This window comes from Macrobrachium rosenbergii, chromosome 14 (assembly GCF_040412425.1).
Source record: "Macrobrachium rosenbergii isolate ZJJX-2024 chromosome 14, ASM4041242v1, whole genome shotgun sequence".
Lineage (NCBI taxonomy): Eukaryota > Metazoa > Arthropoda > Malacostraca > Decapoda > Palaemonidae > Macrobrachium > Macrobrachium rosenbergii.
Window position 1 is genome coordinate 47,689,832 of NC_089754.1, and position 13,011 is coordinate 47,702,842.

The 13,011-nt window shown below is 35.7% G+C and overlaps 1 protein-coding gene across 1 annotated transcript; it reads right to left on the minus strand.

Annotated features, from left to right (window-relative positions):
• Window positions 1–1,328: 1,328 nt before the first annotated feature.
• LOC136846108 (innexin inx2-like) lies at window positions 1,329–12,787 on the minus strand. The gene is made up of 7 exons (XM_067116848.1): window positions 12,510–12,787; window positions 9,135–9,380; window positions 7,240–7,378; window positions 6,265–6,427; window positions 4,635–4,796; window positions 3,924–4,037; window positions 1,329–1,839 (listed from the first exon to the last, which is right to left on the minus strand). Exons 1-7 carry the CDS (start codon window positions 12,652–12,654, stop codon window positions 1,630–1,632), a joined length of 1,179 nt encoding a protein of 392 aa, XP_066972949.1. The 5' UTR covers window positions 12,655–12,787; the 3' UTR covers window positions 1,329–1,629.
• Window positions 12,788–13,011: the final 224 nt, after the last annotated feature.

The window sequence follows — 13,011 nt, forward strand, 5'->3', positions numbered from 1 at the left end:
TAAATTATATTATAATTAGAGACAGATAATTTCCTCTAAGTTCACTTTCGGCACAAATCAAACTCCCAATAAAAGCAGCCTGTTACGTAACTTTTGCTATCATGCCGTAATGACATTGTTTATACGGTTCATCATTGATCAATTTATTGCTTGTCAGCTACAATTAAGAGCCAATTACTGTGACTGCGCAACAGATTGGTCTAATATGCAGAAACTCCTTTGCTTTCATTCTTTTTTGTTCACGCCGCCTCTGTGACTTCCGTTGTGCCTCAATGTCTACAAACAGACTGAAATATCATGTAACAATTATAAACTAAGGTGTGATACATGAATGGCCCTCAACTTCCTAATGTCTACAAACAGACTCCACTGTTCTAATGGCCTAACTGTGTTCCTATAAACTATTCCTCCACTATTCTGAATGGCCTAGTCCTGTGTTCCTTTTCAGAAACTATTCCTCCACTGTTCTAATCTAACGGCAGAAACTATTCCTCCTCTATTCTAACGGCCTAGTTCGTGTTCCTTTTCAGAAATTATTCCTCCACTGTTCTAATGGCCTAGTCCTGTGTTCCTTTTCAGAAACTATTCCTCCACTGTTCTAATGGCCTAGTCCTGTGTTCCTTTTCAGAAACTATTCCTCCACTGTTCTAATGGCCTATCATGTGTTCATTTTCAGAAACTATTCCTCCACTGTTCTAATGGCCTAGTCCTGTGTTCCTTTTCAGAAACTATTCCTCCACTATTCTAATGGCCTAGTCCTGTGTTCCTTTTCAGAAACTATTCCTCCACTGTTCTAATGGCCTAGTCCTGTGTTCCTTTTCAGAAACTATTCCTCCACTGTTCTAATGGCCTGGTCCTGTGTTCTTTTTCAGAAACCATTCCTCCACTGTTCTAATGGCCTATCCTGTGTTCCTTTTCAGAAACTATTCCTCCACTGTTCTAATGGCCTATTCTGTGTTCCTTTTCAGAAACTATTACTCCACTATTCTGTTTCCAATTTGTACCAATATCTGTTTCGCCTCATATCGTTGCTTTGGATATATCAAATCAAGTTTGATCAGAACGGTTTTATCTTAATCTTCAGAAATTGTTGTCGTTGTTTGATTCAGGCGGCTTTCTGCCAGTGCCGGTTCTTATTCTTAGTGATACGTGACTACATCATATTTTGGTCTCTGTGAAAGAGTCATGTTATTCACCCATGTCAAAGAGGATAATGATTTCCTCCTTTTACCCAGAGGAAACATATAATTCAAGGTCATCATCCATCTTTTGGCAAAGTTACACAAATGGTTCTGCAATCGTCAAAATCGAGGACAAATAAAAATAAATTTATAATAAAATGTCTTTTGTTATTTCAGAAATAAAGACAAACTTCAAAGGCAGAGAAACGTGAATTTGTACCCGTGTGCATACAATGTTATAATATTAAGCCAAAGCAACATCAAGGGACTTTGGAAACTGCTTAAAACTAGACCCGCTTAAAGAAAAACTATATCCGTTAATATTAATGGAAAAAAACACTGAACACAGTTCATTTTCACCCTTGTCACCTATATATAACACAGTGGTTGAAAAACGCTTAAAACAGCGGTTTAGTTGTAACCAGTGCTATCTGTTTAGTTGGGACAATCAAGTCAGCAGTCTCTTCTTTCTGACGTCATCCACCCGAAGAGTGGCAGTGGTGTGGAAAAGGTCTTGCGCGAAGTCGTGAACGAAATCGCTGAAGACGCCCGAGTCCATGTTCGTCGCCAGCTGACTCAGCAGCAGCCACTCGCTCAGGGAGGAATGCTGGCCAAGAATGACGGACAAGTCTCCCCTCCTCGATTTCTCTACGCAAAGCTACAGGGAAATCGAAGACAAGCCTTGTTAACATTCAAAGCAGAGTAATGTCTTAAGATACACAGAATCTAATCCTAAATTGTGTCCTGATATGTCACAGAATCTAACCTTAACGGTTATCCCAGATATACAGAACCTAATTCTAACTGGTAGCTTAAGTGTTATTCCTGCTCTTCAGTAAAATTGCTATTTACAAAAGGAGAAAGGGAAAACGTGTAAATGAGTAAGTCCCCTACAAACACCCAGATGGTTGCCATCTTGTTTGTCTGGGTCATCTTGCATCTATTCCATGCCCGTTGAAAGAAAAACTAATTTGGTGGGGTGTGCCTCAGGCAGACAGGTATCAAACAAAGGAATTATCACCAGAACATTGTAACCTCAGAGGCATTACATAGTACATTGATTCGTCATCGGGATGGTCAGTATTTCCAAATCACTTTCCAAAAATTGAGGTACTGTAGTTATACTAGATCCAAAGATGGGAGCTATTAACCTTGTCTAGCAGAGGTGAGTTTAAATTATTTCCTTTAGTTTGTTGTTCTGACTATCAATTTTATTTTTCTCAGAAAATCTGTAAACTGTTTGTTTCACGATGATATTCAATAAAGTTCTCATAGTTCAACTCAGAGCAGTGAAGCTGCCTTCTCTTGTGCATCATTCCTCTAACCAAGGTATGAACGTTTAAGGTTTTCAGTGGTGTGGAAGGAGCTAGACGCAAAGAGAATTTCAATAGACATCGCTAAATCCATCAGAAATTTAAAAAGATGCCTAGAGGTCAAGAGGCTTTGTTTCTTACAATGAATCAGAAACAGCAATCACAGCTAGTTACAATATACTCCAAAAACATATACAATATTTGGTAGACTGTATAAAGTAAAATCTCATGGAAGCTGCACTCACAATCCCTCAAGAATACTTACGCTAGAGGATACACTTAAAAGCACTCGAGTGTATCCTCAAGCACCAGATCTAAACCAAGGACTGTGGAAGGCCAAGGTTTAGAGATTGCAGCAAACTCAAATTTCGAAAGTATGGTTATGTTGTCATCATATAGCATAACACAGCTTAGATACGTCATCTAAGATGATTGAACTGTCACAAATAGAGGCATAGATACTCCCATCTACTCTGTGAAACATACATCCTAATTAGCATTCCACCATTCCATTAAGAACAGGTTGATTGACCGCCTTTCACCTACAGGCTCTGCAGACTAAAATGATAGAAGACAAGGCAAACTGGAACAGTCAGCTTCAGTTGAGTGGTCAGGCTTAGGGCAGAGCAAAGAGACAGATTTATAATAACGACTGAGACTGAAAGAGACGAGAAACCCCAGAATCGCGGAAAGTGTTGCTAAAGAGAGAAGGATGAAGTCACCATTGTCTTCCATTTAAAAAAAAAAAAGTCATCAACTTAATAAACTGGTTTCACTGATTCTTCGTAGCACTGAAGGCAGTAAAAAATCGAAATAAATGTAAACCTCAAACCTTTATCCAGCATCTCAGGTTGTTAGAGGGCTAAGATCTTGGGAATGTAATCAACAATCAACCAAGATTTAATGTACTACAAAGGTTATCACATTGACTTCAGAGTTCCATGGATGTTGACTAGTAGTGGAAATGGTTGCAAAATTAGAGCAGCCTGCAGCAACACAACTGTAGAAGATGAAGTACCGGTAGTAATTTTCAGTTACACTGATAAAATAAAAATTTGGATAGTGTTGCTTGGTAGTAAGTTGCTCAGAGATCGATGAGAACAGCAAAGCTGTTCCCATACCACACGGATCAGTTCTGGAAGAACTTCCCGAACTGGCGTGTACCCCAAAATAACCGGTATAGAGGGTTTGAATTTGTGAGTGCTCAATTTACAGGACTTATGTATGGCTGGAAGTCAGGTATTCATAAAACAATTCTAAAATTTATAATAGAATCAAAGGAAAACTGTAGCTATAAGAAAGCACAACATTCTCCACATTTGATGACCAGGTGCAAAGTCCATGGAGGGGGTGTTTAGAGTTTTTAGGTTCGCAGTTACTATTTATCTTTAAAAATAAGGAATTCTGCATGCTAATAAAAGGTGCCTACCTTCAAAACGAAGTTCCTGAACGGAGGGAGGACAATGGTGAGGAGGCGGTATAGGAGCCAGAAGCTTGTGACCGCTGTCAAGATTATCAACCAAGCCCAAAGGAACACATAGATCTGTAATGACAAAGTATTCATTTATATGGTATGTTTATTTTTCTAACTAAATTTACAAGTTAAAATAAGGACCTTGAAATCTACGATGCAAAGAATTGCAAGTATGTGTTGAATTATGATCGATTTTCTAATTCAACGCGCATCTGTAAGGAGGGTTTGGTTAAAACAAGAGTTATGCATAAGTAGGCCCACATTCTTGTAAATATAAAGAATAATCTTTATTTCCTTATAAAAATAAATGGATTTACAGTTTTACTGACTTTCGAAATACACTGTAAGTGCAATACGCACAAAGTTATTTAAACAGGAGAGTGTTTTCTCATTACTGAGACAGAAAACGTGACACAACCAAGGTCTACTGGACCTCGGACACAACGTCACACTGCAATCAGAGCCTAAATACTACCAAAATATTAAAAGCATCAACATATAAAAAAAATGATTCACTAGTCACAAACCACACGCGACTCTTAAAGCCATTCTTTCTTTAAGAATCTGATACATCTCTTCCATGCGTTCTTCAGTTTTGGTCTGGAAGTGGATACTTAAAAAAAAAAAAAAAAAAAAATCCATCATCACTCAATCAGGAAAACTCACCTTCTCATTGATGATGTTGGTCGCAACGAGGCACATGACGTCGTGAATCTGGATGGTGCCGGAGGAGCCGAAACTCCTGAAGATGCATTTGGTCATTTTGGGGAAGACCCGGGACATGGGATCTGTTCGATTTTCGGGGTCCTGGCCCAGAACGTCGATGACCTGAAGGATATTTTAGGAGTGTGTTATCAGTGTTAATTAAGTTTCTTAAATGTATTTTGTCAGTGAGAAGAAGAGGAATAAGGAGATGGTTCCTCTCACAATATCCTATTTGTGTATGTCATTATTATTATTATTATTATTATTATTATTATTATTATTATTATTATTATTATTATTATTATTATTATTATTATAGTCTGGTAATGATCAGAAATGTCCTACTTGTGTGTCGTTATTATTATTATTATTATTATTATTATTATTATTATTATTATTATTATTATTATTATTATAAGTTATACTTGACAATCATCAGGAGGCAAGAGATGATTTCTATAATAATCCCTGATTATCATATTTGCAATGTAATTATTATTATTATTATTAACATGAATTCTCCTCTGATAATGGTTAAAAATGTATTTACAAATCCCATTCACACAGGAGGCAAAAGGAAATTATTCTCTGTATAATAATCCCTGATTATCATATTTGCATATGTATTATTATTTATTATTATTATTATTATTATTATTATTATTATTATTATTATTATTATTATTATTATTTATAAGTTTTACTCTGATAATGATTAGAAATATAGTTACTATTCCCATTCGTACACATGATAATTCCTAAGTCTTTCTTAGCAAGATATGATTGTCGACTGAATCAATCAATCTGTCAATTAAACAATCAGGTAACCAATCAACCAATCTGTTTGTAACAAATAGCTTAACTGGTAACTAGATAATACATTACAGTTCAGAATTCAATGTCAATTAAGTAAATGATTATCTGACATTGACAATGCTTAATTAAATCGATGAATAATATAAATGGTTGCATGGATAGCGTTTATCATTCTATGGGAATACGATGATTACAACATCCTAACAAAACTATAGCAATTTTTAGCACTAAACATGGTTTGAGGACAGAATTTTGAAGACAGAATTTTCACAAGAGGTATAAACACAAGTATGGATCATTAAAAAGGAATGATTAGAGCTCAAATTTCCTTGCATGAAATCAGGAAACATTTAGTACAGTAATTACATAAATTCATTAATGAAGTATTCATAATTAATTTGCTAAAAAAATCCTACTTAGTTGTAAACTTATAACAAAATATTCGCTAATAGTCATATAAAAAAATAATCAAATAACCCGAGCTTTGAACGTTTGTGACCTTGGTATTTACACACAAACACACACAAAGGTTTATGTATACATAAATATATATATCTATATATAAACATATTTATATATGTATATATACACAGATATTACATATATACAGATATATATAACCACTACTAAGTACAAATGCAGGTGATCTTGGTCAGAGACAAATCTAATCCTATAGACTCCATCAAGATGGTCCAGCCCATACAAAAGCTTCTAGAGATATCCCTGCACAGTACGCGTAGTCAAAATTCTCCAAAGCCTAATATTAGCTCCTTACATTGACCCCATAGTGCAGGAACTCTCCTCCGAGGAACCAATCCGTGAAAGATATCATCCCCAGTGCAACGAACAGGTTCAAAGACTCGCAGAAGAAAAACTTGAGCGCCCACGAGCGCTGGCTCTTCATGTGGTACCGGATGAACTTTGACAGGGCTTCAAACCTACAGGGGAATTACAACAGATCAGTATTAACTGTTTTCTGTACAACACTTATAATACTGACGTTAAGCAGTGATAGTCACTTTGAAAAGTAACCTGTATCCCCATTTGTTTTTCAGTGCAACTCTACATCTGAACGCTCGGTTCCAAAAGAAGCGTTTACACTAACTCTTTACGTGTAACTCTTCATTGCAAAAGTTACGTTTGTTTTATTGCAAAAGTTATAGTCGTTTCATTGCAAAAGTTATACTCATTTCATTGCAAAACTTATACTTATTTTACTGCAAAAGTTATACTCATTTCATTGCAAGAGTTATACTTATTGCTAATGTTATACACTGTCCTTTCATCTTTATAAGAGACTTGAATGTAAATTTATTTCCATGTAACACTTATATTGCTATAAGCTCATCAGTATTTATGTACAAACACTAGTTAATGAAGTTTAACTTTCCATATAAGATACCATATGAGAATCACACGAAACGAATGAAATAAGAAAAGGTTAGTTTTGGTGAAGATGAATCAACAGAGGAAACTGAATACTTAGAGAGAGAGAGAGAGAGAGAGAGAGAGAGAGAGAGAGAGAGAGAGAGAGAGAGAGAGAGAGAGAGAGATCTGTAATATTAATTAAGTTACAATAAAAATGGTATGGCAATGACAATGTAGCAGAAATAAACTAAAAACTATATTTGAGAGAGAGAGAGAGAGAGAGAGAGAGAGAGAGAGAGAGAGAGAGAGAGAGAGCGCAAGCGATGTTTGTACTCTCAAGCACGTTCTTATACGGATACTTGATAGATATTCTCCTCCTTACTGTGTTTCTCTGGTGAAGTAATTCCGGATCCCCTTGCCATTTCCGAGGTAGTCCTTGATGGAGAGATTCTGGATCACGTTCTTGAACATTCCTCCTTCGAACGACTTCCATAACCAGTGAGGGACGTAAAATAGGACCCCTGAGGAAATCACAGAAATAGAAAGCTTTTTGAGAAAGTCGTTTAAAAAATAATGAGGCCAGAGCCCAAATTGGAAATTCCCAGAAGATAATGTATGATGGTTAATATTATTACAGTACTTGTTTTCCATTTTCACAAATGTTATGTATTTGAATCCTGCAAGGATGTGATAGTAGGCCTGAACTCGTTTATAAGGTATAAAATATTAGTTTAAATGCTTTAATGTTCCTTAAAATGTTGAATACGAATCTGGGCCATGTTCACTGAATAAGCATGTCATAAAATTTCATTTGACTTCTTCCACTAAAAATTACAGAAATTCAGGTCTGACGATGCATTTACAATCCTACTTTTATATTACGGAGCTTTACTACCATCGTAAGTTGAAATATTTCTTTAGAAATAGACACAAACAACCGTTCTAGTGGTGATTGTTTTACTGTTATTATAATTATTATTCACATTACATATACATTCATATGGGACAAACTTCATTTCTCCAACATCATTCCTTTCTGCCTTATTTCTTCTTTTCTTCTGCTGTGTTAAGCTCAATCATCCTTCAGTTTACCCACTATTCAGGCAGCGTCTCTTCATCCGTATTTCTCATTCTCAGATCCATCTACTCGTAAACATATTTCTCTCCGTTTCCCACTTCATCTCAAACCTTTTGTTGCAGTATCACGCTTAACATCATAGACACTGTTTCCTTCTTAATTTTTTCAGTTTGTTAGCATCGACACTAATAAGCATGTTCCATAAAATAACAGCGATATAACAGTGGTGTTCATAAAGTTGATCGTTAGAGTAGCCAAAATAACCTGATAAGAAAATAATTTGATCAGGCTGAGATACGCCATAATATATCCTCATACTAATTGTACGTTAAACTTTCTTTTATGGACCAAGATCATCTTACGACATAAATAGAACGACTTAAACTAAAAACTACAAAGACATATAGTGACTACTGTCATATCCATATGACATGTGCTTCCTGAGTTTTATCTCAATGATAAATTTTGACAGAATATTACAGTGAAAATGCAAACTACAGCTATTATCAGTCAATTCTGGAGGTTTTCTGTTTTTCAAGTGAATGAAATCCTGGCACTCATCAGTATTTCTTTTAACACCTGTTGTTACTATTAACTAATAAGAACTCATTATTCAAGGGTACAGTAATCACTAACCTTTATTAAACTAAAAATTCAGCTAGGGAGAATGACCCTAAACATAATATTAACATCATGACTTGATAACTCTAAACACAAGAATTCAATAATGATTTCCCATTGTTTTTATATAAGAATTCATATTCGAAATGAAGTATTATTATTATTATTATTATTATTATTATTATTATTATTATTATTATTATTATTATTATTATTATTACGATCTTGATGGAGCGTGCTACGCTATGCTGGAACCCAGCGCTGCCTGTCATGTCTCCCCGACCCTCCTGATCCCCTACCTAACCCGCCCCACCCAGGGCAGATAAACAGGTTTGTAGGAGGAGGGTGGATGTGTCATGTCTCCCCTACCCTCCTGATCTCCAATTTACCCCGCCCTCACCCGGGCCGGACAAACTGGTTTTCAGGGGGTGGGTGGCTGTGTCATGTCTCCCCTACTGTCATCTGGGGGAGGACAAACAAGATCCACTTGGATATTACTATTATTATTATTATTATTATTATTATTATTATTATTTTATATTTCATTTACAACCTACGAATTCAGTTTCGATTCCCTACCTGCGTGAGCAACACAAAGGGCACCCACTGATAATAGGAATGGTAAATCACTGGCTCGCCCCTCTTCATGGGTCCAACGCCCGGGTGTGGAACGGAGGGAAATTCCAGTTCTTGGGTGGCGACGTGGTGGCGTTCCACAGTGAACGTCCCCATGATGAAACAGTAAGCATCGACCGCTTCCTTGAAGGCCTTCGATGCATCTTCGGCTAAATGGGCCATGGGGTTCATGCAGTCTATCTTCTTACCTGGAGGGGAATGGTGTGTGCTTTTACAAAAAGTCTTCACAGTGATTTAAAAAAAAAAATTTAGTGATTTGGCATTTCATTTCCAGGAGATCTTTTACAAGGAAATCGTTTCATTGGGCAGTATTGGTTACGTTTTGCCTGTTGATAACGGTAATAATAACATTTGGCTGGGAACAGAAGGTAGAGACTTCAATGGCAGTGAATTTTTCGATACACACACATCTATTTATATGTGTGTGTATACACACATATGCATATATTATATATATATATATATATATATATATATATATATATATATATATATATATATATATATATATATGTAGCAATAATAACCTGAATTAATATTATCATCATTATTGCTTTTCTAACAAAGCAATTATTTTTGTAGCACAAACCACAAAGGCTATATTAACTTTCTTAAAAAGTCCTAAAAAAATAGCAAAATAAAGATGAAAATAACAAATAAATGGGGAAATTAATACAAATTAAATTTTGACAGTAATCAACAACAAACTGAGAGGGTCATCTATTTTTTCTCTATAATCAAGCCTTCAGTCTTATCTGGATTATAGCACTAAATTGAATTCCGCCTCATAAAAGATATTGTGTCACTGCCGCTTCGCCTTTAAAAACCTTCAAACACAATTTACCTTTTACTGGATCACAGACCCCCACAGCTTACACATAACAAGTGACCGACAAAAAGACAACTGTCTTAGTTGATAAGATCTGTCAATCATACTTGAGGGTGTTTGGCTTAACTTTCGTGCGCCACTCACGGGCGCAGAGACGAAGGCTTGACAAATCTAAGAAATTTCAAAAGTCGAGATGTTGAGGGTCTGTGAAGTGAGAACTTTCAGCGCATCATTTACGCAGATTTAGCTGCCGTTAGCAGCTTGCATGCTTTACTGTACTGTAAGGCGGTGATTTTCAGGGACAAGAAATATCTTCGAGTTTTTGACGCTGACTTTACTGTTGCCTGAGTCAACCCTTGTCCCATTCGCAGCAGATGAAAGTAACTTTATTCATTGTGCTTTTTAAAGTACCCAGGGTCTATAAGGGGCACGATCTGGGACATAAAATAAAGGGACTGAACTTGACACTGTCCAGTCTCCAGTTTGGGTGCTCCTTCTGCCTCGGTTATCAGTCTTCTTTTAAAACGAAAGATTTGGCTTATTGTATAACCCCCACCCCTTCTACCCTCCCCCTCTCTCTCTTCTCTCTCTCTCTCTCTCTCTCTTAAAGTGACGAATGTTGCATGAATGTTTCTTTGCGAATATAAGCCAACTACGTTTAGAATCAAAAAGATAACCATTGTTTTTCACGTGACGAAAGGGCCGACAAAAAAAAAAAAAAGCAAAATTTTAACAATTTCATAAAGAAAAAAATTACATATATCTCTCTTTTTTCCTTCAGTTACGCAAGTACGGACTCCAAAAATAAGCTGAATCGTTCGGTTTTATACCATGCTGCCGGAAATGCCCACTCAAGAGATACCCTAATCAGTGAAAATTTTTATCGCTGTCGGTGGCTCTTGTCGCTTCACGTCGCTGTAGAATAATGTGAAGCAGATAATCTTAGAACGAAGATATATTAAAATACTAGGATTTTCAGGCATTACATAATATTATCTTTCATTTATTAGTCTGAATATAGGCATGGGCGTTAGTCCGTTATATTCACCCTTGCTTATCTGAACATCTCTCCAAACATTTATAACTCCAAACTTTTATAACTTTTGTTTCATTTTTTTTTCCTTAGAACGAAGATATATTAAAATACTAGGATTTCCGGGTATTTATTCGTAGGTATTACATAATATTATCTTTCATTTATTAGTCTGAATATAAGCATGGGCGTTAGTCCCTTATATTCACCCTTGCTTATCTGGTCATCTCTCCAAACATTTATAACTCTCCAAACTTTTATAACTTTTATTTAATTTTTTCTCTTAGAACGAAGATATATTAAGATACCAGGATTTCCAGGTATTTATACGTAGGTATTACATAATATTATCTTTCATATACAGTATCAGTCAGAATATAACCATGGGCATTATTCCATTTTATTCACCCTTGCTTATCTGGTCATCTCTCCAAACGTTTATAACTTTTTTTCATTTTTTTTCTTAGAACAAAGACATAATAAGATATTATGATTTCCAGGCATTTAAGCATAAGAATTACATATTTTAGAGTTATCAATCTAAATATAAACATGGGCATTATTTCCTTAATATATTTGTCCTTGCTTATCTAGTTCTCTCTCCAAACTTTTATAACTTTTGTGTCATTTTTTCTCTTAGAAGATATAACAAGATATTATGATTTCCAGGTACTTAAGCATAGGAATTACATACCTTTCGTTTATCAGTCTGAATATAAGCATGGGCATTATTCCCTTATATTCAACCTCTCTTATGTAGTTATCTTTCTAAACTTTTATAACTTTTGTTCATTTGTTTAATGAATAACGTGATCTTCGCACACATCGTATGTAATTGCAGTAATCAAACCAGGAATTCCGCTTATCACATTCACGTTTACGAATTCTGTGCTAGGCAACCATTATAAGTTCACAGTAGCATGAGTGAATCGCTTATCAGGGTTAAGGTAAACTTACTGAGGGTCATAAATATTGACATTAATCTGAAAATTTGACAATGCTTTTGATGCCGCTTTCGTTTATGAAAACATTTTTATTGATGCAAGCAGAACGCAATAAACTGAATCCTCTTTAACATCAAAACATTTACAAATGCAAGCAGAACGCAACAAATAGAATCCTCTTTATTATCATTAAAACATTTACAAGACTATTAGACAGAATTCTTTTTATCATTAAAATATTTACAAATGCAAGCAGAACGCAATAAACTGAATCCTCTTATCATCAAAACATTTACAGAGCTGTTAGATAGGATCCTTTTTATCATTAAAGCATTTTAAAAATTATAAGCCATTCTGTTCGGCTTTCTCTATAGAAGATTCCCCGTACACTCGAAATATCAAAATCAATAGCATTCACTGAAAATTGTAATGTAACCTCGAGGTCTCATCGCCCATCGAAGGCATTTGATCAAACCTAAAGTACGAAAATGTAAAAAGACATTTTTATTACCTACGATGTCATACACAGTCGTGAGGACGACGCAAACCATGAATATGGTGTAAGTGTATTTGTAATGGAGCCGAAAGACGAAGTTGTCCACCACTGGTTTGAACTCCACTTTCAACTTCACCGTCGAGAGGGCCTTGTAGAGCATGTTGCCGAAGTTTATACAAAGTTTTTTGAAGTTCCTCTTCTTCTTCTTCTTCTTCTTCTTCTTCTTCTTGCAATCAGACTAATCCCGCAAATCCGCCGTTTTCCGCAAACGCACGCACGGAACTGAAAAACTAACGTGGAGTGACCGATGACAAAGGGTTTGTGTTGTCTTTTCGTTGTCCTTATCTTATCGGCGACGCAAAGTGGCGTAAGAATTGGTTTCTTTGTTCTGGACGAAAATGTAACAAATGCGACGATATAGAGTCGAGGTTACATCTACAGGTGAGTAGCTGATAATTTTCGTCCTTCTTATAAAACCGACATTACTCCGGTACCATGATTTCGTGTCAATGAAAAG

Excerpts from the sequence above, each read along its gene's own strand:
- LOC136846108 (XM_067116848.1), bottom strand. The coding sequence starts at position 12,654 with ATGCTCTACAAGGCCCTCTCGACGGTGAAGTTGAAAGTGGAGTTCAAA. Across the intron at positions 9,381-12,509 it reads GACTGTGTATGACATCGTAG|GTAAGAAGATAGACTGCATG; the intron begins GTAATAAAAATG and ends ATTCCCCTCCAG. Across the intron at positions 7,379-9,134 it reads CTTTGTGTTGCTCACGCAGG|GGGTCCTATTTTACGTCCCT; the intron begins TAGGGAATCGAA and ends TGATTTCCTCAG.